This window comes from Acomys minous (assembly GCF_964271855.1).
Source record: "Acomys minous genome assembly, chromosome: 16".
NCBI lineage: Eukaryota > Metazoa > Chordata > Mammalia > Rodentia > Muridae > Acomys > Acomys minous.
Genome location: NC_140498.1, coordinates 26,980,622 through 27,004,260, shown reverse-complemented (window position 1 = coordinate 27,004,260; position 23,639 = coordinate 26,980,622). Strand labels below are relative to the sequence as shown.

Here is a 23,639-nt window from a genome sequence, read left to right as displayed (position 1 = left end):
TGAAGGCATTTCTGCATTAAAACCCTGACTGTAAAGTTCGCCTCTTGTGACAGCTGTTAGCCAGATGCTCCTGCTGCCCAGTGGAATACTAGGAGCAGAGGAAGGGATGGAAAGAAGCTAACAACAGGGCTCCGGGTTTTCTTCATCTAGTATCTGCTTGCTGCCTAACTGGGATCTCTCTGCCTGTGCTGGGGACTGAGATCATGCAGTGGGTCCCGTCTCTCTCTGGCTGAGTTGAGGAAGGCCTGAGAGTCAGTGGGATGAGGAAAGGACCTGTGTCTGCAGAGGAGAGGAGAAAAATGAGGGCTGGGACACAGTCATCTGCTCCCATGCGTGTGAACACTGATACCCAGAGAAAACCCACACAAACATGTGTGCGTGCGTGCGTACGTGCATGCGTACGTGCATGCGTTTATGTGTATGTGTGTGTGGGTGGGTGGGTACAGAAAAGGAGCCACTGAACACTCATCAATGCCACCTCATACAGATACCTAGCCACTAGCGGACACACCCAATTTCTAGTGCACACTCCAGTTACACACTCACCTCAGCCTTCACCATGTACCTGCACATGTGCATGCTGGGTTGTGACACATGTTTGGATGCGTGACCTACATCACACACATACACACACACACACTTTTAAACATGCATGTATAACTTGTGATCACCCCCTGGTACATACACATTCAGTGTGAAGAGCACTGTTCTCCTTCTGACACCCTCAGATGCACCGAGATACACATGGCCACGTGTACACTCAGATGGTTCTGCAGACCCTGGCAAATACACCAATAACAGTGACTCGTGTACTAAACCTTCAAACGCTCTGACAACTTCTACACACATAAACGCATCGACACACCCAAGTTGCCCCTGCCGCTACAAGTCTCTGAAATCCGAAGGGAAAAAGAGCGCCAGCTGCTGGCCAGCGCACGTGACCGGGAAGGAAGGCGCTCCCGCCCATGACGGGATGGGAAAACTATGCCTGGAGCCCGCATCTCTCCCTGCTGCAGGCAGGACCGAGCGCCATCAGAGCAGCGCTGCTGTCGGATGCCCCTGACGTGGCTCCGGGCACAGAGGGTGAGTGTCGGGCCCTTCAGGGCAGAGAGTGGGGCGGACCGGGAGGAACCTTGGATGCAGTACGCGCGAGAAGAAGTAGTAGAGAGCTCGCCCTGGGATGGAGATGAGCAGCTCTCAACCCTTGCCTAGGGCATTACAGCCAGAACTCAAACATTTCCAAAGAACGTGTCATATGCCAGGCTCTGACTGGTGGCTCACGGGTTAAGAAGGAAAAGAGCCCTGTGGTTTACTGAGTACCCATTTGGTGCCAAGCCCTCAGGCCCTGAACTTGTGTGCTTTCGTTTCCATGACAACAAGTTATCTATCTCTATCTTCAAAGAAGGAGTTGACTCAGTCACTTTAAGGACAGGCTCAGGGTTGTACAGATGGCAAAGGTACTTAACGCTTTATGTTAAATACCTTTGTATCCAAATCGGATACTTGGGTTCACAGAGCTAACATCTACTGAGCCCATTGTCACATTTTCTCTGCACATTTCTTTAAATACATTAAAATGTGTGTGTGTGTGTGTGTGTGTGTGTGTGAACAGACTGCACTCAGAAAGATATAGGAAATGACAACAGTCAGAAATTAGAACAAGTTATTCACAACTCACTTCACTCCCGCTCCTTTCTTAAGCTACTCATCCCTAAGCCTTGTCTTCTGTTTTATGTTAGAGACAGGGCCTCCTGCAGCCCTCTCTAGCCTTAAACTCACTATGCAGCTGAGAATGATTCTTTGACTCCTGTTCCTCCTGCCTCTGCCTCCTGAGTGCTGAGAGTGCAGCTGTGTGCCACCGCATCAGATTTAGTCAGTGCTGGGCATCAGAGCCAGGGTTTGGTGCATGCTGAGCCAGCACTCTCCCAGCAGAGCCATATCCCCAGCAGCCACGCCTTGTTTGTATCTATATATTGGTCCATCTTCTCTATTCCCACTGCTCTCTGCCCCACGCCAGGGACCTCAACACTCAACCAAACTATCCTCCTGCGTGGGTGGGTGGGTGGGTGGGTCGTGGTCTCTAGCCCAGTCCCTCCTGCAACACAAGAAGGCCTTCGTACATCTCAGTGTGCTGCTCCTCTGCTGCGACCATAAAACTGTTTGGTTTGCAACGTTTCAAAGGTCCTCCCCCTAACCGAGCGTCTGCCAGAGACTGTCTACGCTAGACATGCACCATTAATAATGACGATGGCATTTAGCGTTATGAAAAACTTCTCTTCCTGCTGTTTTATTCCTGCTCTCCCATCTGCCTGGGATTATTTGTTATCTGGTTGCTACACGCACTACACAGCTTTCCAGCAGCAGCACATCTCAGCCCCTCCGCGCACGTCTCTCCAGACATGACCTCTGCCCTTCTTTCTAATTCAACTAGCGTACCACACTCAAACGTGAGATGTCTTCCAGATCCTAGCACACGCATCGCATTTGTTCCAGGAGTGTATCACTCACTGCACGGGTGAGTTGGGGTTCTTTACAGAAGTTCAAAGTCATCTTTGAGGCTACTCTGTCTCCATGAAGCAACCAGAAAGATTCCTCAAGAAACGTGTGTGTGTGTGTGTGTGTGTGTGTGTGTGTGTGTGTGTGTGTGTGTATGTATTGGTGAGGACACACACAATTGAGTAATGTAGAGGTCAGAGGCCAATCTCAGGTGTTGTTTGTTAGGAGCTGTCCATGCCTACCCATTCCCAGTCAGGGTCTCTCATAGGCAAGGCTGGCTTGCCAGAGATCTGCCTTTCTATGCTTCTCCAAGGATGAAATTATAACCACATTTACCATGTCAGGGTCTTTTTTATTTTTATTTTTTAATGTGGGCATCAAACTCAGGTCCCCATACTTTGAGTATTTGTTCCCCCAGCCCAGGAAGTCAGTTTTGTCTCTGCATTCTTTCCTGGCTAGCCCTGGCCCTGCAGACTGGGCATTTTCCACCATAATCTGGTACTGATGCTTCCTGCCCCGCCCCCAGTGCTCACTAAGGGTGGTAGGCTGATACTTGTGTTCCCTCAGCTTCTTCCCTGCCAGCCAGAGCCCTGCAGACGGCATTTGCAGGAGGAAGCCTGCACAAACCAAACTGCTCAGTTAAAGTTCTTCTATTCCAGGTCCAGTTTTGAAAGGAACTCTATGCCAAACCCTTCCTAAAGCCAACGATTCTCCCCAGATTTGTCCTCTTCAACTGGCTTACTTCTCTGCACATGCCCAGTCATGCTGGCATCACTAACCCTAACCTGCCAGAGACTCTCCTGCTAGTAAGATGGTTAAGGTGGAAGGCCAAGAGCTCCATGCCTGGCATGAGCAAGCCTTCTTTCCCAGATATGCTTGACATGGGGAAATTATTTTCCATTTTTCTGGGCTCTGTTCTGTCTTCTGCAAAATAGAGTTGCCAATATCAGCCTCTTGGGACTGTGAGGAGAAATAGAAGGCCTGCAGGATGCTAAGTCCCTCAGAAAAAAACAAAAACAAAAAACAAAAAAATGGTCCTCCCTCTCTTCCTTTCTCCCTGTATGTTCATGTGTCTGAGTGTGGGCATGCCCATGCAACAGTGTGCATGCAGAGGGCACAGAACAATTTCAGGCATTGGCCTTCGCCTTGTACTTCATTTGTGGCTTCTAGCTGTCCTGTGAATTTCCAAGGAGATCTGTGTCTCCACTTTCCATCCTCCTATAGGAGCACAGGAAGTACAGACTCACATTCTTTTTTTTTTTCCCCTGGTTTTCCCAGACAGGGTCTCTCTGTGTTAGCCTTGGCCATCCCTGACTCACTTTGTAGACCAGGCTGGCCTCGAACTCACAGTGATCCCCCTGCCTCTGGGATTAAAGGCATGTACCACCACACCCGGCTCAGACTCATATTCTTGTCTCTGGCTCTACATGCGTTCTGGGGATTTGGACTCATACCTTCTTCATCCATTTGCAGCAAGAGCTTCACACGCTGAGTCATCTCCCCAGCCCTAGACATTTTTATTTGAACATAGAGATTACCTTAAAATTAGAAAAAATAAATAAATAAAAGTACAGTGCAAAGCCAACTCCTGTCATCCCTGCACTTGGGAGACAGAGGCTGAAACCTCAGAAGTTCAAAGCTTTTCCAGATATAGAGTGAGGTCTAGGCCAGCCAAAGATGCAGGAGACACTGTCAAAAAATAAAAGTAGAGATGTGGGGGCTGGGCATGCCGGGAAGCAGATGCGGGAGGATTGCCAACAAGCTCCAGGCCAGCCTGCCCTATCCACGTAGTCACTCCAAACCAGCCAGGGTTACACACACAGGGAGAACCTGTCTCAAAAAGAAGAAGAAGAAGAAGAAGAAGAAGAAGAAGAAGAAGAAGAAGAAGAAGAAGAAGAAGAAGAAGAAGAAGAAAGGAAAGGAAAGCAAAGGAAAAGAGTGCAGTGCAGTCTGAGGTCCACACAAGGCAACTGATTAGCAAGCAGCAAGCTGATCCTTTTTGTATGTATTTTTGTGGTATGTGTATATGTGGTATATTTACATGTATGTATGTTTATACACATTGGAAGCCAGAAGTCAACATTGGGTATCTGCCTCTATTGTGCCCACTTTGGGGGGGGGGCACACAGACTCTTACTGATGCTGAAATTGACCTTTCAGCTAGACTGTCAGGATGTCAAGCTTCAAGCTTCAGGGAAACACCTGTCCCCACTCCTCCGCCCTCCAGCCCTCGCGTAACAGGTGCACACCATCACACCTGCCTGTACAATGCTGGGGATCCACCCTCTGGTATTCACGCATGTGCAGTAAAGCACTTTGCTCACCAAGCCCCATCTCCTGAGCCTCTTTTGCTGAGGTGGAATTTCCTCAGGGACAGAGTTGATTTCCATGACTTTTAAGCCTTTGTCATCGAGTTCTTACATGTTGTACTCTTAAAGGCATTAATTTTTTTTTTTAAGGACCTTTTTTAGTATCTGGGTGTGTTCTGTTTGCCTGAATGTATTTACGTGCACCATTTGCATGCCGTGCCCATGGAGGCCAGAAGAGGGCGTTAGAGTCACTGAAACGGTAGCTGCAGAAGGCTGCTATGTGGGTGCTGCCAACCTGAGTTCAATTCTCAAAACCTTCATGGGAAAAGAAAAGAACATACTCCTGCAAGTTGTCCGCTAAACTCCACCTGTCCTCTGTGATATGTGTGAAAACACGCAGAGATACACAGACATGTGCACATGCAATCAATCAGTCAATGTACATTGGTAAATAATATTAAAAGTTGAGGTGCAACTGTGAAAAGTCTCATAAGGTTTCAAAGTTAGTATTGCTTAGATATTGTAAACTGTGGGACTGGAGAGATGGCTCAGCAGTTCAGAGCACTGACTGCTCTTCCAGAGGACTCAGGTTCAATTCCCAGCTCATACACTGCGGATCACACTTTCTGTATTCCAGTTCCAGTGTATCCGTCTTCCTCTTCTGACCTCCATAGGAACCAGACACACATGCGGTGCAAAGACATACATGCTAGCAAAACACCCACATGCATAAGATAAAAATAAATCTTAAAAGCATTTTTAAAAGACTGTAAAATGTCACACTAATGATTTTTATTTTGAGGGTTACATGTTCAGATGAGATGATAACATTGACCTACATAACATTGAAATCAGCTTACCTGCTTCTTCTTACTTTTTAACATGACTGTGAGATCATTTTAAATGACATATATGGCTCGTGTCCTTTTCCTATTGGACAACGCTATCCAATTATTCTCCCCCACCATACCTATTGGTCTGCCATGCCAAGACTGACCCTCTGGAGACACGGAGACAGGAAAACACCCTCGTGACTCTTCCCAAGCTCTTCACATCCCTTTCAGCGGCCACAGCCTTCTCTTCACTGTGTTCTTGGCCCTCCACACGGTGCAATAGCCACAGGTAGCGTGGTGCTTGATGGTCTCCCATTGCAATTACCAGGAGCTTGGGCCCACCTGCTTGTCTCCTGTAGCCAGTTCTTTAGTGGAGGCTCAGACCTGGAACAGCCTGGACCAGAGGGCTAGCCTGCTCTGCCCACCATGTTGAACGTTATGCTTGTTGATTTTGAATGAACTAGGGTACATATAGCAGAAACTCAAATCCTTTCATATTAATCCCAAGACTAACTTCCCGTGTGCCTTCAGAAATGCCTGCTGAGACAAGCCCAACCAGGCCCTAACTCCTGAGACCTCTCATTGGGTCTTATGTGGTCCTTGGGCCTCTGTTTCTAAGGCAGAGCCAAGAATACAGGAGGTAAAAAAAAAAAAATGAAGGAAAATTAAGTATTTCTCAGCAAGAGGACCCCATGCTTTTCAACTCTCTGTGTTCACCTTTTAATTCTGTCTCTCTTCTATGGGTACTGTAGAGTTTCCAAATGGGCCTCAGCTTGTGATTCCAGAAAGAAAAGATGCCCTGAGAGCTCTCTTGCTAGAGCCAGCCCCTCTCCTCAGGGCCACCTCAGCGTTTAGAGAAACTGGGGGAGGACTGCTTCTAATTTGCTTCCTGGAACTAGGGGATGGCAGAGTGTTTTCCATTAGAGCATTCGCCCATCAAAGCAGAGTTTTCAGCTGTCTTCCTCCATCTGCAAGCAAGCTCTCTCCAGCCACCAGCCTTGTCCCTTTTCAATCCACACACAGGAAGAATTGCCCACTCAGATGCCATCTGGAGGTCCTCTTCAGTTGAGGACGATGCAAGGCATCACTCCAGGGTCTCCTGGTGGAGGCGGGGACTGTAAGTCTCAACTGAGCAGCAGCCTGAACCCTTGGGGCCCTCTACATCCTCAGTAGCCAAGAGTGGCTCTGTCAACCACCAATGTATCAAACCCTTGTTGTTATTATTCATGAATTATGAGTGACCATCGCATCCAAGGTCACTTAATTTGTGTTGAGCATGTACTGTATGTGCCACTGTGGTAGGCTCCAGTATTACAGAGAGGGACAGGCAGGGCCCCCACCTCCCCAGAGAGACAGGGGTGCATCTCGATCACATTTGGGTCATGTGCATTGACAGAAAGAACAGTATGAGCCAGGTACTGTGGGCAGTGTTCCCCTACAGAGATAAGACGAGACCTGAGGGTTCAAGGATGACATGAGCAGATGAGAGGGATTCTAGGGAGCAAGTTAGGATGGGGGGCAGGTGACCAACTGCAGTGTCTGGTGTGTCAGCCCCTGGCTAGGTATTTGAAGGTATAATCTCATTTTTGACACAGATTCTGTCGGTTAAAAATGCCATTGCATCCATTATATAGTTAAGCAAATGAGTGACTGCTTCCTCCAATGCTCATAACCACTGAAAAAGAATTGTTTATTTGGGATCTTCAGATCTTCGAGGGGAGATTGGGCAGCACTTGGGCCTCAAAGCCTCACTCAAGGCCCAGACAAGAGGTCCTGGCCTAGCATTTGTACTTGCGGACCGCATTCCAGAGAAATACAAGAAAGGCGAGTGTCCCCACCTCTGCCCCTTCCCATGGCACAGACTTGGCAGAAAAAAAACCAGTGGCTATAGCCTGTGAAGGGTGGAGGGAGAAAGCCCTTGCCCCACAGTGGACTCCAGGCTACAGCCATGGGCTCACAGGGCTTTCTGGGATATGAATGTTCACGAGGCACTGGCTACTCTCCTGAGAGGCTAGAAGGCCAGGACTGGGCAGATTAAAACCAGACTTCAGAAGGCATCCAAGTTTAACACCTCAGGATTCCATTTCTGGGATTTAACTATCACTATTTTTTTCCTTTAGCAAGAAGACTTGATGACGTCTTTCTTCCCACCCCATACCCAGAAAGAGCAATTTAGATGACAATTTTGAAAAAGGTAAGGGAGTGGGGGGAAGGGGGTGATGGGTAATTTTTTTACCTGACCAATTAAACTTCTCTTTGTGGAACATTTGCTGTATGTGAGGTATTCTGCAAGCACAGCCCCAGGGACAGGGACAGAAAGCCAAAGAAAAGTTCTGTCTGGGCCAGGTAAGAAAAACTGAAGGAAGAGAGAGAAGTTGCTTGAATTAGTGGTTTCCATGCCCTTCAGCATTTAGACTCCCCTTTCCTCTACAGACTTTCTGAGTCTAATTAAGCAGCTATTTCTCTCTTTTTTTTTTTTAAAGATTTGTGTGTATGTGCATGCACACACTTGCACATGCGCACCCATGCACAACATGTACATGAGCTAGCTTATAGTACACTCCTCGTATATGAAGGTACCCTTGGATGTCAGATTCCCCGCAGTTACAGGTAGTTGTGAGCTGATATGCATATATATATATATGAACCCAGGTCCTTTAGAAGCGCAGAAATACTCTTAACCACTGAGCCATCTCTCCAGCCCCAAAGCAGCTAGTTCTTAAATGATCTTCTCTGCTTGAAAGTTCGTAAATAGGTGGCCAGCTGCAGTTCTTTGCTCATGGGATTTAGGAATGAAAAGGATGGTAAAGTAAACAAGAAAGAGTGGCTGCAAGAGCCAGGGACAGAGAGCTGCTCAAAGGAGGGGGTCAGGGAATTCTTGGAAGGTTGAAAGCTAAGCCTGAGGGCACTGTGCTAAGTTAAAAGCAGAAGGGCTGGACCTTGGTCTGATAGAGGCCCTGTAGCTGCCTCACAAGCAAAAGAAGGGAGAAGAGAGAGGCTGAGGCCAGTTCCTTTAGGGTCTTGTGGGCCCTGTTAGGGGTTCCTCTGTTTGTGGCCTACAGTAGCCAGAGGCTACAGGACCAGCTTGAAGAGTGAGGTGGCTGATGGAAAGCTTGAAACTTTGCCTGGGGCATGTGAAGGAGGTTGGGAGTCTAGGAACAAGGACAGGAAGGGAGGGTGTTAGAAGTCCAAGCGAGGAATGAATAATGGGATGTAGTAGGCTTTGCAAATCTGGACCATGGCCTCACAGTTAGGACCCTAGCTGAACCCTACTGCATGGACACTCTAGTGGGTTTGTAGTGGATAGTCAGGGCCCTGAAGACTTTTCAAAGAACAGGAAATAGTTCATTGCTCTGTTCTCTCTCTCTCTCTCTCTCTCTCTCTCTCTCTCTCTCTCTCTCTCTCTCTCTCTCTCTCTCTTTGTGTGTGTGTGTGTGTTCTGCCTGCATGTATGTCTGTGTGAGGGTGTCAGATCCCCTGGAACTGGAGTTACAGACAGTTGTGAGCTGCCATGTGGGTGCTGGAAATTGAAATCGGGTCCTCTGGAAAAGCAGCCAGTGCTCTTAAATGCTGCTCCACTATTTTGTGTGTGTGTGTTTGAGATGGGGTCCCTTGTAGCCAAGGCTGGTTTTGAACTTGCTATCTAGCTGAGGATGACTTTGAACTCCTGATTCTTCTGCGTCCACCTGAGTACCGACATTACAGGTGTGCACTTGCACACCCCAGAGGACAAGTGTGTTTTCTCAAGTACCTGACTATCAAAGTATCCTGAGAAAGCATAACTATCACTTTCAAAGTCATGTAGTGCACATGTGTATAAAGCTGTTAAAATAAAATACAACATCTCAAAGAATGCTGTGTGTGGCTTTGGCACAGGCTTCAAGGTCTCTTCTATAATCTGGGATGCTTGGAAGGAAAAACATCTAAGCAATGCTGACAACATGGAAAGCATTTGTACATCAGGGGCAGCCAACACCAAGTTCAAATATAACTTCTGCCACAACTAACTGTGTAAACACGAGCAAGTTGCCTCTCTGGGTGTGTAGGAGGAAGGCGCAAAAGGGAGAGGGTATTGTGGGGCAAGCGCGCTCACTCCCGTAGTTGGCCGTGGGTAAACCCTACTCCTTTGATGGTGTGACAGTTGGTACACCACTTGGCCTCTTCAGAGCTTTGGTTTCTTCTTTGAAGACTTCCTTTTGCCTTTGTAGGGTTTATCGCACCTTTACAATAACAAAGTGCACTTAGAGAGCTCCATGCAGACCATGCATCATTGAGGGTGTTTAATAATGTCCTTTTCTCTCAGCCTCAGCTGTCGTCCATGGAGTTGGAGTTGACACCCTCCCTAGGTTGGCTCTATGTTATGTAAAAAGCCTGTGGGAGATTTATCCCTTCTAGAAGGCTTGGGGGGTGGGGGTGGGGAAGCCTCGCTCCCATCTAAGCATGCTTGCCCCCTCCGCAGTTTCCTCACCATGGGTGGTGGTGTGAGTGTGCAGCTCGGTGGGGGGAGGGGGTTGCAGAGCTCCTCTGGAGTCTTGTTTTTCTTGGAGGTGCCTGGGAAGTAAGAAACTCTCCTCTGCCTTGAGCTCTGGAAGCAAATCTAGTCTGCTGTCTTTCTTTCCAAAGCTATTCCTGGCTCCAGCTGCAGGAATGCCTCTGGGGCTGCGAGGGCCTTCAGGCTTCAGCTCCAGAAAATAAAAATAAAAATAAAAATAAATTATCTTCCTGTGTGTCCCGGAACAACCCGGCCGTTAGGCCCTGGCGCCTGTTCCAGCCAGCTGGCACTGAGAGGCCACTGACCACCTCTCTGTCCAGAGACAATTGGGCTGGAAAGAATAAGGGTTCTCCCTCTGAGGGGTCTTGTGGCTGTACTTTGGAGTAGAATAGATTAGGGGACAATGTGATGGATATGCTCCTGTGCCCACGTCCCTGTCTAGCTGTTTCTTTGCTGTGACTTTAGCTGTTCTCTGGGTTTATGTCTACTTGTTAAAGCCACTCCACCTTTTTCCTCCTTCCCTCCTTCTTCCTCTCCCTCCCTCCCTCCCTCTCTTGCTAATCAGAAATGTTTATAGGTCGCCAATTCCCAGATCATTTCAAAACCGCCTGGAAAATTAACTTGGATTCTATAGGACCCCCAGGTGTGCTTTAGTGCTTAAGTGACATGGGGGTGGAGGGTGCTCTTCTTGGGTCCTTCACCCCCACACACACACCCTCTTTGCTTCCCATCTGGCTTTGGTCTTGATGCCAACAACTGCCCAGGCTTTGGGGACTGCCTTTAGCTGTTCCTATGGGAACAACCTGAGCCCTCCTCCTCAGCTCCTGGTCCACTCCAGGTCAGGACATCTCTTTTCAGACTAGAGGGTGAACCCAGGGCCTCACCATACCAGACAAGTGCTGGACCACCAAGCTGCATCCCCAGCTCTCTTCTCTCTTTTTCTTCTGAGACAGGGAGGGGACTCACTGAGCTTCTCAGGCTAGCCTTGAGCTCTCTTCCCTGGCTGATGTTTGTCTCCGAAGGAACAGGGGGATGCAAACATAGATGACCATCCTTTGCATCTCTTGTGTCATGCTTGCTCAGTGTAATCGATGCATATCAGTATTGCCCCCAATGACAGATGCTTCTGGAAAACTGGCCCAGACCCTCTGCAGGCCCCTTTCTCTTTCCTCTTGCTGCTCACTGAGATGAGAGCTGTGGGAGTACTTACACCATGCAGATAAAAAATACTGGGGCTCTGGCAATGTGCTCAGAGGCTGTGTGAGAGCCAGGAAGCCAGCCACTCCTCAAGTCCATAACAAGAAGGAAGACCAGAGATGGAAAGGCTCAGTGCTGGAGCTGGATGGGTCTCAAACTGGGACTCAGATGACCATCAGCCCAGCCACCCTTAGAGACTTACCATGACTTACCCACCCCACCGAGCTACACATGCATAAATTTAGTGGTTGAGGCTCATCCATCTGCATTTTAACAATCCCCCAAGTGCCAATCTGATTGACAGACTCTCAGATTGAAAACTATTCCTCTCTTCTAGCCCTTTGCAGTTCAGGTAGGAAAACTGGGAGTCAAGCCTAAGGTCACAAAAGCAAGGTACCACTAAAAGCCATCCCTAGGGCAGGAAGTCATGGCCACCATGTTTGTTCTCCCTCCTAGCTTCCTCTTGGGAAGATAGCCTGTTGATGACCATGCACCAGAGATTGCTTGTCAACAGGCCCTTAAGCAAGACCCTGATGTCTGCTCTAAGCACCAGGTTGTGTATCTGCACGGTGTAGGTGGGGGAAGAGGGGATCTCCCAGTGTGCCCCACACTGGTACTTAGTGGGCTTATCCCATTGCTGCCACCAGCCTTAAGGACAGTCCAGGCTAGATCAGGAAGGGACAATCTTTGGAGCTGTGTGGCCTGGATCAAGCCTCAGCCTACCACTTGCTTGTCTCAGCCTCAGCCAGCCCTATCACCTAGCGTTTCTGAGCCTCTTTGCCCCCACTTGTGCCTATTATGTGAGACTGTTATATTGTGAGATGGAGTGTGTCTTGACAGCTCTGAGCCCTGGGCCTGGGCACTGGAAGCATTTAGAGATGAGTTCTTTCCATGATCTTCCAGCACCGAGGCAGCCATCCTCAGTCACCCACTCTTCAGAGCCTCACACTTGCAACCCCAAGTCCCTGTGAGGAAGTAGCCTAGCTGCAAATCACTGCTTACAATCAAAGTGTGCCCCCCCCCGTAACTTTTAATTTGCATATCTGACTGATGCCACTGGTGATTTCTCTCATCCACAGTTCCTCCCACTCATCAGTGAGTAGTCCTGTGGGGGTTGGGGTGTAAATTCTTCCCGCATTCCAGCCACTTGGGTCAATGGCAGCCTAACGGTGAGTGGCTTGCTCTCAAGAACCCTGCAAAGTGTATCTGAGCATAGGAGTCAGCTATCCAAGTATGCCCTTAAGATATGGTGACGCTGTCTTCATCAGCGGTTCTCAACTTTCCTCATGCTGTGACCCTTTACTACTATTCCTCATGTTCTGGTGACCCACCCCCAACCATACAATTATCCTCATTTCTACTTCATAACTATAATTTTGCTACTATTATAAATCATAACCTAAGTACTTGTGTTTTCTGACGGTCTTAAGTGACCCCTGTGAAAGGGTCATTCAAGTCCTAAAGGGGTCACATCCCATAGGTTGAGAACCACTGGTCAGATGGATGTCTGTGATAGAGGAATGAAAACCAGACTGAAGGGGGCTGAAGAGATGGCTCAGAGGTTAAGAGCACTGACTGCTCTTCCAGAGGTCCTGAGTTCAATTCCCAGCAACCACATGGTGGCTCGCAACTTGCAGCTTGTACATGCAAATAAAGCACTGTACATATAATAAATAAATCTTTAAAAAGAAAAAGAAAAAGAAAGAAAAAAAAAAAAGAAAACCAGACAGAAATGCAACTACATCTATGCCTCCTCCTCCCTCTGATGCCTTTGGACTGACCAGTAATAAGTCAGCACCATGTCCACTCTCACCTGCCACAGCTCTTTTGTTACCCCCAGGTGACCACCATGATCTCCTGGGTGTTCTTGGCCTGTGCCCTTCCATGTGCTGCTGACCCGATGCTTGGAGCCTTTGCTCGCAGAGACTTCCAGAAGGGTGGCCCTCAACTAGTCTGCAGCCTGCCTGGTCCCCAAGGCCCCCCTGGCCCCCCAGGAGCACCAGGATCTTCAGGAATGGTGGGAAGAATGGGTTTTCCTGGCAAAGATGGCCAAGATGGCCAGGATGGAGACCGGGGGGACAGTGGGGAAGAAGGTAAGAGACCTGTACCCGCCCTCTTGTCCCACCCGGGGTCGATAGCATTTGTCATGGAGGATGCTTCAGAATTCCGAAAACCAGCACCCATCACCCTTTCTGTCCTATGTTTCTGCCTCTGCTGAGCATTTGAATGGCTAAGGGGTAAGTTGAGGCAAGACTGTGAGCTTCTGTTAAAGCACTTGGTTTGCAAGTGACATCAGCTCCGTTAATAGGCGCAACTGAGATTACTTGTCTCATGAGACTGAAGACCAAGAGCTGAGCTTCGGAAATGGCTTGTCCCAGGGGTTTACTTCTTTTTGTCGGGGCTCTGCTTCTCCCTGTGTGTTGGTTTCATCCCCCTAAAAGCTGCATGTTCTGAAATGGCAGCTGATGCATACGGGTCTCCATTCCTACAGCTTCACGCATACCCATTTTTTTCAGGAAGACGTAGTACCACCATTTGCCAAGGTTGGAGCATGTGCCACCCTTGAATGTTTCTGAGTGGCTAGCGGTAGCAGTTGCTGATTGCAGTCGACCGTCCCACAGGGACCCACAAAGAATGGGGAAAGGTTGTTTTCCAAGTAGGAACTTGGATACTGTCTTTAGGTTCTTTCCACCTTGGCATTCGTTCTATCTGTGACCTTTCACCCTTGCTCTTTATAATAACAGCATCCTCAAATGTACATCTGAAACAGGGAAATTACAGTAGTTTTCTGGTCTTCGTGTGAGGGGCTAAACCTGGGACCTTGTGCAGGTTAAGTACATGCTCCACGCTGCCAACCCCAGGATAGCTTTTACTCACATAGCGTTTGAATACTGACAAGGCATTTTGAGTAAGTCATTCATTGGATCATCAATGCCCTTATTATTGCAAGTTTCAAGTGAAGAGATTAGGAGCCAAGGTGACAGGGTTAAGATGAGCAGCATAGCTGCAAGAACTTAAACTCTAAGAACAAGCTTGGATATTAATTTTGACAAGTGTCTTCACATTCCCTAACCTCGGCGCCCTCCTAACTACAACCATGATACCAACAGCGTATCACAATACCTTACCATAGTGGGTGAGGACAAACTGTGGGAAATGCTAGCCTTGATGCCAGCGTTACAGTGTTACTCACCCCTAACCTGATTTGCTGAACTAAGACTCCAAACCCATGGTCTTTCCTATCACACAAAACCAACTCATCCAAATGCACTTCTTCCTAGCAGGGCTCTGACAATAATGGAAATGCTTGGATCCAAGGAGGTCCTCCAGGGGGCAAGTCACTGGTTGTCACTACCCCCACATTCTTTGACCCAATGAAGTATTCAGATTAAGCAGGGCCTGCCCGAGCCTTCCTGAAGATTTGCCTTGGATTCTGCGGAAGGCAACCTCTCTCCTTCATCAGGAGCAAGAAGGGAGCAGGTCTGGGATTCTTTGAGTTTGTTTTCTTGACAGAGGCCAAGAGATGGCTAAAGAAGACAGTGTTGAGAGGTAGAAATGGAGCAGCCTCATTTGTGTAACCCAACTAAATCTGAGTCACCTTGGGACCAAAGCAGGATAACATCTAGCCACGCCCCCAACCAACAAACATAAACTCATCTCTAGAAAGGTTTCACAGGCAGGGGTGGGAGTCCCCGCCATGCTTCTTTGACCATGTTGCTGGGAAAGAATGCTGAGCCAAAATGGACACTTCGCTCTTCCCTTTCCCTCAGCCCCTTCTCCTAGCTTTTGCTCATCTTCAGGTTTTAAATTTTCATTATTTCTCTCTCTCTCTCTCTCTTTCTCTCTCTCTCTCTCTCTCTGTGTTCATATGCATGTTAGTCCTCAAGGAGGCCAGATGAGGACACCGAAGCACTTTGTTACAGTTTTTTGTTTGTTTTTATATAAAATAGTGTTTCTCAGTTTATTTCTTAACCTGGCTATCGTGCAAATAATTGAGACTCTTTTATATTTGTCTATAAGGCTTTACAACACAATCTTGAGCAATTTAAGTGTGTTCTTAACCTCTATGCTATCCTGATTCCATCTTTGCCAAAAGCCTAAGTCAGTTGCTTTTTACTTCTTTCTTTGCTCCAGCTGAATCTTCTTCATCTCTCCTGCATCTTTGCCTGTGGCTGAATCCTCTACTTCCTCTTCCAGCTACTCCTCCCCTGGCAGGAAGTCCAGCTCTATTCTCTTCCCTGCTCAGCGACTGGCTATAAGCTGCTTTATTGGCATATCATTGGGACAGCTGGGGAGAAGAGTTTATACAACATTGAGACAGGAGAGCCTCCAGGACTGAAACCAGATATCGGGGGGGGGGGGGGCAGGGGGGCTACAAAATCAGCATTGGAGTTACACAATAACCTTAACGCTACATCATGTGGGACTGGAGTTACAGGAAGTTGTTAAGTTGGCCAATGTAGGTACTGGGTACTGAACTCTGGTCCTCTGCAAGTGCTCTTGATGGCTAAACCATCTCTCCAGTCCTTGAATTCCATCTTTATTAAGGACTTGCCTAGTTCTGTTTTCCTCCATTTTTTGTCATTTATCCCCTTTGAAGCTCAGCATGTGCTCTACCATTGACCTAAATATTCCACCCTCATTTTATTAATCAATTGTGTAAGTAAATACCTTTGTATGTTAATTATATAAGTAAATGCACCTTGTGGTTTTAGATACCTAGAGAAAAGTCAGGACAGCGTGCACACCTGATTGATGTGATGAAAATGTGAGAGAAAAACAAAGAGTCATTTGTGCCATTTGAACTTATCACCAGGACATTGTGTCTGTGTACTGCTTCTACAGTTTAAAACTGGCTCCTGGCTGAAGACATGTCTCCATGCTTAAGAACACTGGTTACGGGCTGGAGAGATGGCTCAGAGGTTAAGAGCACTAGCTGTTCTTCCAGAGTTCAATTCCCAGCAACCACATGGTGGCTCACAATCATCTGTAATGTGATCTGATGCCCTCTTCTGGCCTGCAGGTGTACAAGGAGGCAGAGCACTATGTACATAATAAATAAATAAGAAAAAGAAAAAGAAAAAAGAACACTGGTTGCTCTTCCAGAGGATTTGGGTTTAATTCCCAGCAACTATCTATAACTCTAGCTCCAGGAGATTCAGTGCTCTTTTCTAGCCTTAAGGACCACATGGGCAGCAGGCATACAGGTGGTATACAAGCATACATACAGGAAAACCACTCATAAACATAAAATAAAATTGTTTGAAAATGGCTCCTGAAAGGCGTGCATGGTGGCACATGCCTTTAATCCCAGCACTCAGGAGGCAGAGGTAGGTGAGTCCAAGACAGCCAAGGCTACACAGAGAAACCCTGTCTCGAAAAACCAAAAAAGAAAAGAAAAAAAAGAAGGAGGGAAGAAAGAAAGAAAATGGCTCCTGAAAATTGGATTTTCAATTAAAAAATGCTATTTGGAAATCTATTTCCCTATTATTTAAAGTAGTAAATGTTTAAATAGATGACATTAAACTCAAGGCTAAAAATACACTATGTGTAAAGATGCTCTAGAGGAGCAGAACCAATGGTATGAACGTATATTACGGTCTTAGTCACTGGTCTATAGCTGTGAGGAGACACCATGACCAAATGTGCTGGATGGTTTTATGTCTACTTGACACAAGCTAAAGTCATCTAAGAGGAGGGAAACTCAAATAACAAAATGCCTCTATAAGATCGGGCTGCAGGCAAGCCTTTAGATCATTTTCTTGGTAAGTGATTGATGGGGGAGGGCCAAATCCATTGTGGGTGATGCCATCCCTGGGCTGGTGGTCCTGGGGTCTATCAGAAAGCAGGCTCAGCAAGCCTCGGGGAGCAAGCCAGTAAGCAGCACCCCTCCATGGCCTCTGCCTCAGCTCTTGCCTCCAGGTTCCTGCCCTAACTTCCTTCATGATGAACAGCACTTTGGAGATGTAAGCCAAACAAACTCTTTCTTCCCCGAGTTACTTTTATCACGGTGTTGTCACAGCAACAGAAACCCTAACTAAGGCACCAAGGCAAGAAAAGAAAAGAAAAGATCTAACTGGGGCCTTGCTTGCAGTGTTAGAGGTTTAGTCCATTATCAGCGTGGCAGAGAGCATGGTGGCAGGCAGGTGGGGAGGATTATCTGAGAGCTCTGTATCCTGATCTACAAGTGAAGACAGACAGAGAGAGAGAGAGAGAGAGAGAGAGAGAGAGAGAGAGAGAGAGAGACTGTGTCTGGAATGGGCTGTTGAAACCTCAAAGCCCATCCCTAATGACACACCTCCTCCAACAAGGCCACACCTCCTAACCCTTCCGGAGACTAAACATGAAATACAAGAGCCTATGGGGGCCATTCTTATTCAAACCACCACCTTCCACTCTCTGGCCCCCATAGGCTCGTAGCTATATCGTAATGCAAAAATGTGTTCAGTCCAACCTCAAAAGTCCCCATAGTCTATCGTCTTAAGACTTCTTAAAAGAAAAAAGAAGAAGAAGAAGAAGAAGAAGAAGAAGAAGAAGAAGAAGAAGAAGAAGAAGAAAAGACTGCTTAAAAGTCCCAAGTCTCTTGTGAGACTCAAAGCCATCTCTTCATTGTAACCCCTGTGAAATCAAAATCACAAAGCGGCCCACATTCTTCCAATCTCCAGTGATATACAGGGTATATACATTACTGTCCCAAAAAGGAGGACTGAAATAGAGTAGGGCAAACTCCAAATTCTGCATCTCCACGTCTGATGTCAAAGCATTCTTCAGAACCCCAACTCCTTCTAGCTTTGTTGCCTCCAACAATTACACACGGAGTCTTTTAGACAGGCTTACATGATATGGGTTGGGTAGTCCAAAATGACCATTTTCATGGTGGGAAGGGCCACAAGACTGTTGTGCTAAAGGATCACAAATACAAATGTTTCCTATGTAATCATTAGCACAAAAATGCTATTTGTAGGAAAATGTGTATTTTATGAAAGAAATATCAGTATTTAAAAAAAAAAAAAAAAAACAAGCAGTGGGGGCTGGAGAGATGGCTCAGAGGTGAAGAGCACTGGCTGTTCTTCCAAAGGTCCTGAGTTCAATTCCCAGCAACCACATGGTGGCTCACAACCAACTATCTGGTGCCCTCTTCTGGCTTGTAGGTGCACATGCAGGCAGAACACTGTATACATAATAAAATCTTTTTTAAAAAAAAGCAGTGTTCTCAGTGTTCTCAGAGCAAACATCTGGGGATGCTTTGCAGGATTTACCAACTGATGTTGTACATTTAGATGGTGTTTGCCAGGCACTGCCCGGTGCGTTCAGAAAACACAGGGATCAGTAGAGTTGTTGTTTTCCTGTCACCTGGATGTTTCTGCCACCTGCTGCTGTTTCCCCCTCAGTGGACTTCGTGGATTTCTTTATGCAGCCTGTAAATCTACCTTCTTTTTGTTTCCTGAGCCCAGACTGGCCTCAAATTCACTATGTAGCCAAGGTGATTTTGAACTCCTGATCCCTCCCATACAGGATGGCAGGAGTACATTGCCATACCCAGTTTTATGCAGTGTTGGAGCATTAATAACTAAGCAGTCCCTCTACCAACTGAGCCATATCCCCAGCCTAGTGAACTATTCTTCTACCCTGACTCCCAGTGTTTCTGAAAGGCATCGCAACCCTGGTTTTCCCCAAACCAGCCAAGACAAGTATCCCTCGGCCATCAGCCTTTGTCCCCTCCTGTGTACCCCACAGCCATCTCATTCTCTGTAGCCTTGGGCTCTGCAGGAGTCTCTTATAAAACCAGCTACTCTGTCTTCCAGGTCTACCTGGCCGGACAGGCAACCGTGGGAAACAAGGACCAAAGGGCAAAGCTGGGGCCATTGGGCGGGCTGGCCCTCGAGGACCCAAGGGCGTTAGCGGTCCCCCCGGGAAGCATGGGACACCAGGCAAGAAGGGACCGAAGGGCAAGAAAGGGGAACCTGGCCTCCCAGGGCCCTGCAACTGCGGCAGTAGCCGTGCCAAGTCAGCCTTTTCCGTGGCGGTGACCAAGAGCTACCCGCGGGAGCGACTGCCCATCAAGTTTGACAAGATTCTGATGAACGAGGGTGGCCACTACAATGCATCCAGCGGCAAGTTCGTCTGCAGCGTGCCGGGGATCTACTACTTCACCTACGACATTACGCTGGCCAATAAACACCTGGCCATCGGCCTGGTGCACAACGGCCAGTACCGCATTCGGACTTTTGATGCCAACACCGGTAACCATGACGTGGCCTCGGGCTCCACTATCCTGGCTCTCAAGGAGGGTGACGAAGTCTGGCTGCAGATCTTCTACTCGGAGCAGAACGGACTCTTCTACGACCCTTACTGGACCGACAGCCTCTTCACGGGCTTCCTCATCTACGCTGACCAAGGAGACCCCAATGAGGTATAGACAAGCTGCAGTTGCCTCCAGGCAGGGACTGAGATTCTGGGCGGGTGCTGGTAGACGATGACCCCCGGCATGGGGCTGGGGGCTGGCAATCTCAGGAGCTTTTATTCCCAGGCAAGCCTCCTCTATTGCTACTTTACAAAAAAAAAAAAAATCATTAAATCCAAGCTTTTGATTCATCCTTATCTGTCCAATCACTAATTATCTTAGTATCTGTTGAGTACCAGGCACTGGCCTGTACTCTGGGAGTTACATACACCAGTGACAAGACCGAGTGTGTATTCTTGTGGGAAATACAGTTCACAAACAGCAAATAATATAATTACTCTGCCACAAAGAAACATGTTGATGAATATTAATAATTAATATCATCCATATTATCAATAAAGCTTAGTTACGCCTTAATCTACCATTTCCCCCAAGTAACCACACATAAAGACTATGATTTAATCAAAAGCTAAGTACAGAACTGAGCATAAAATCTAATCTACCAACTTACTATCAATTTCTCTTCCACCATCCAAAGACCCCAAGACTTACAGTTAATATCTTTTCTGGAATCTGTCCTTTCTCCTCCCTCCTGCATTTCTCTCCTCATGGTCTCTCCCTCGACAACAACCCCCCCCCAAAAAAACACAAACAAACCACACTTTCACTCCTCCTCTCTCTCCCTGCTCAGCCCAGAGACAGCAATTTTATTACCCAATCAGGGATAGCTTGGGAGACAAGAGTTACAAACATCCTTTGGGGTACATGAGTGTCTGCTTGTAAAAGACAGCAAGCAGACCTCAGAGAGAGAAATAATTACCACTAGAACACATAGCACTAGACCGAAGACTGCACAGGAAAACACTGTCTCTGAGGGGTGGGGGTGGGGCAAGTATACATAGGACCAGACCAACCCCAACAGAAACAGGCATAGGGAAGTGGCTGGAATATTTATGTTTATTTAGAGTTCAACTCTTAGGTCTACTTGCACACAGGCATGCATTTACCACTCCCCTCTACCCCCACCCTCACCCCCGCCCCCACCCCCCTCCCCCACCCCCACCAGGTCACCAGGTCCCACAGCTCTCTGGGACTCCTTCAAGCCGGTACAGCTGCTCTTCTGCTCCCCATTTGGGTTATGGTAAGACTGAAATGTTGCTTACATAGAGATCCATTCAACAGTGAGCTTCAGGGCCTGGCCACACAGCACATGGAAGAGCAGTTGTTCAGCCTGATGGGTTGCCCTCTGCAGTCCTTTAGCTTGATGGGTTGCCCACTGGCACAGCCCAGCTTTGCAAAGCCAATGTCCTACATATAGACAGTGAGAGGAAAGATCCAAATGTGAGTTATAGTTTTGCACCACCATAAATTCGAAATGTCACCAGAGGTCAGAGTATTGTAAATCAGAAACTGTATGTGCATGTGTGTGTGTGTGCGCGCGCGCGTGCGCGCGTGCACGCACGCACACACACACACACTGAAGCAGAACTCAGCAATTGGAGAACTTGAAAGGAACGCTTCTCCAGCAAAATGACCTGCTTGCAGGTACAAACGCCCCCTCCTCCACCCACAGAAGATCGGGGCGCACGTGAAGAACTGACTGGCATTAGAAGAACTGGTAGACTACACAGAACCTCACAGACCATAGCCAATTAGAAAGCGGATTTATCCTAAGGATGGTAGCTTATGCCTGTAACTCCAGCATGCAGCTGGCCAAGGCAGGAGGATTGCATTGAGTTCAAAGCCAGTCTAAGCTAAGGGTGAAACTATCTAAACAAACAAAAATTATGACTGGGCATGGTGGCACATGTCTTTAATCATGGCACTCAGGAGGCAGAGGCAGGCGGATTGCTGTGAGTTCAAGGCCAGTTTGGTCTACAAAGGGAGTCTAGGACAGCCAAGGCTACACAGAGAAACCCTGTCTAAAAAAAAAAATTACCATTGTGTGGACGGAGTGTGACATGGAGCTAATCTTGAACCTTCTCAAAGCATGTGCGCAGTACATCGAGGACCCAGGCCAGTGGTGTAGAGCAGGATGTCCCTGGCTGCCTGAGGCCAGGAATGGATAGCACTGAGGTAAGTCTACCCCACTTCAGGTGTTTTCAGAGCGCAGGACTAAAATAAGCCTGCCCGCAAGAGGCCAGTGCTGTGAGCCCAATACCAATTCCAAGAGAAATTCCTGATAGTCACAACTCTCAGGCAGCTTGTGCGCACTGCCCCCTGGTGGACACACATGGGATAGCAATTAACGCATGGGGAGGTCCTGAAAACAGTGAGGTTTATTTAGTCGTCCTCACTGAGTCACAAATGGAATGGGATAGGGAGGGGTCTAGAAACAGGGCAGGAATCTGTAAGCCAAACAGATAAACATGTGGGCAGGGGTCCTGTCCAGGGCCCTCGTAGAAAGGCCAGCCTCTGAAATGGAGTGGTGCTTCCATTTGTAAACAGTTTTTTTCCTTTCCTTTCTTAAAACAACAAATAAATAAATAAATAAGTAAATAAATTGTTTTTTACCAGACATGATGGTGAGCACTTTTAATCCCAGCAGTATGAGGCAGAATCAGGTGGATCTCTGTATGTTAGGGGCCAGCCTGATCAACATAACAAATTCCAGGCCAGCCAGAGCTACATGGTGAGACTGTAGTACCTCATCCTATCTCTGGCTGCTTCTTGAGGGCCCTGGGCACCTGGGCATATCTTTGGGTCCTCCCATTATGTGGGCACTGAAGAAAACACGGAACTTGGTATACCTTTAGTCCAAAGGTCTTCTCTCATTCAGTACACTCTTTAAAGGCAGCTGCCCACTTCTCGAGAAGCTTGGAGATCAGTTCTGCTCACTCCAGTGCAGACAGCTTCCAGCCCATACTGCGAGACAAACCTTAGGTCTCTCCTGAGGAGCGCATGTTGTACTCGGTGTACTTAGAGGCTCTTTCTCTGCAGGCTTATGATCAAAATTACAGCAGGAGAGAATGAGGTATTCACCTTATACACAAAATGTAAAAGGCTCAATATTCAATGCAGATAATAGTTTAATACAGAATGTTAATAAAGCAAAATTCAAATTTCAGTAAAGATGGGATTTGATGGGAGGGAGGGAGAGAGAGAGACAGAGAGAGAGACAGAGAGAGAGAGAGAGACAGAGAGAGAGAGAGAGAGAGAGAGAGAGAGAGAGAGAGAGAGAGAGAGAGAGAGCTACAAATATAGACTGCATCAGAGCTGCATTGGAGCCTTGACAGCCCAGCCCAGCCCCCAATCCCACCCCACCCTCCACGCCCACCATAATAGGAAGAAGCCTATTCTGTGTTGCATGTCATGCTCACTTATGCCACTAGGAGGAGCACATCCACCACACAAATATTCCATAAGCCACAGGCAGCTAGAAAAAGCAGCAGGCACATGCAGCAAGCAGTTTCTTAGACTCAGTGGCCAAGACCAAAGGGAGAATCTCAAGCCAGGGTCTAGGGTAGCATCATCTTGTCCTGGAAAACAAAAAACAAAAAGAAAGAAGAGATAAAATCAGCCCCATCTTTTCCTAACGTTTGCACTCAGGGCAGAGTTTCAAGCACCCCCACGTGTGGCAGAGACAGCCTGAAACAGTGAAGGAACACCAGTTGCTGGAAAGCAAGGATGAGGCCCAGTACTGAGCGTCTTTGCATCCCCTGTGTGGTGCGGGTCACTAACATCTGTGGCTTCGGCAAAACGAAGGGTTGGGACAGATGATCTTGAACCAATTTGGGCATCAAATGTTAATTTCTCTCTCCAAAGCAGAGTTGGGAAAGGAGATTCCTAAAACACACAGGAGCACTGCTGTAGGAATCAGACAACATGTTAAATCTCTACACTGGGGGCCTCAACTTCCACTGAAGACTTCTGTGTGTGTGTGTGTGTGTGTGTGTGTGTGTGTGTGT

The 23,639-nt window shown here is 47.6% G+C and overlaps 1 protein-coding gene across 2 annotated transcripts; it reads left to right on the top strand.

Annotated features, from left to right (window-relative positions):
* The first annotated feature begins 928 nt into the window (after positions 1–928).
* C1QTNF2 (C1q and TNF related 2) lies at positions 929–19,922 on the top strand. 2 transcript variants are annotated; one of them, XM_084763049.1, is made up of 4 exons: positions 938–1,083; positions 7,759–7,832; positions 13,168–13,420; positions 19,133–19,922. In XM_084763049.1, the coding sequence occupies exons 2-4, from the start codon at positions 7,815–7,817 to the stop codon at positions 19,744–19,746; spliced, it is 885 nt and encodes a 294-aa protein (XP_084619175.1). In that variant the 5' UTR covers positions 938–1,083; positions 7,759–7,814; the 3' UTR covers positions 19,747–19,922. The 2 variants fall into 2 exon arrangements, with proteins under 2 accessions (XP_084619174.1, XP_084619175.1); XM_084763048.1 differs by lacking the exon at positions 7,759–7,832 and having other exon boundaries at positions 929–1,083.
* Positions 19,923–23,639: the final 3,717 nt, after the last annotated feature.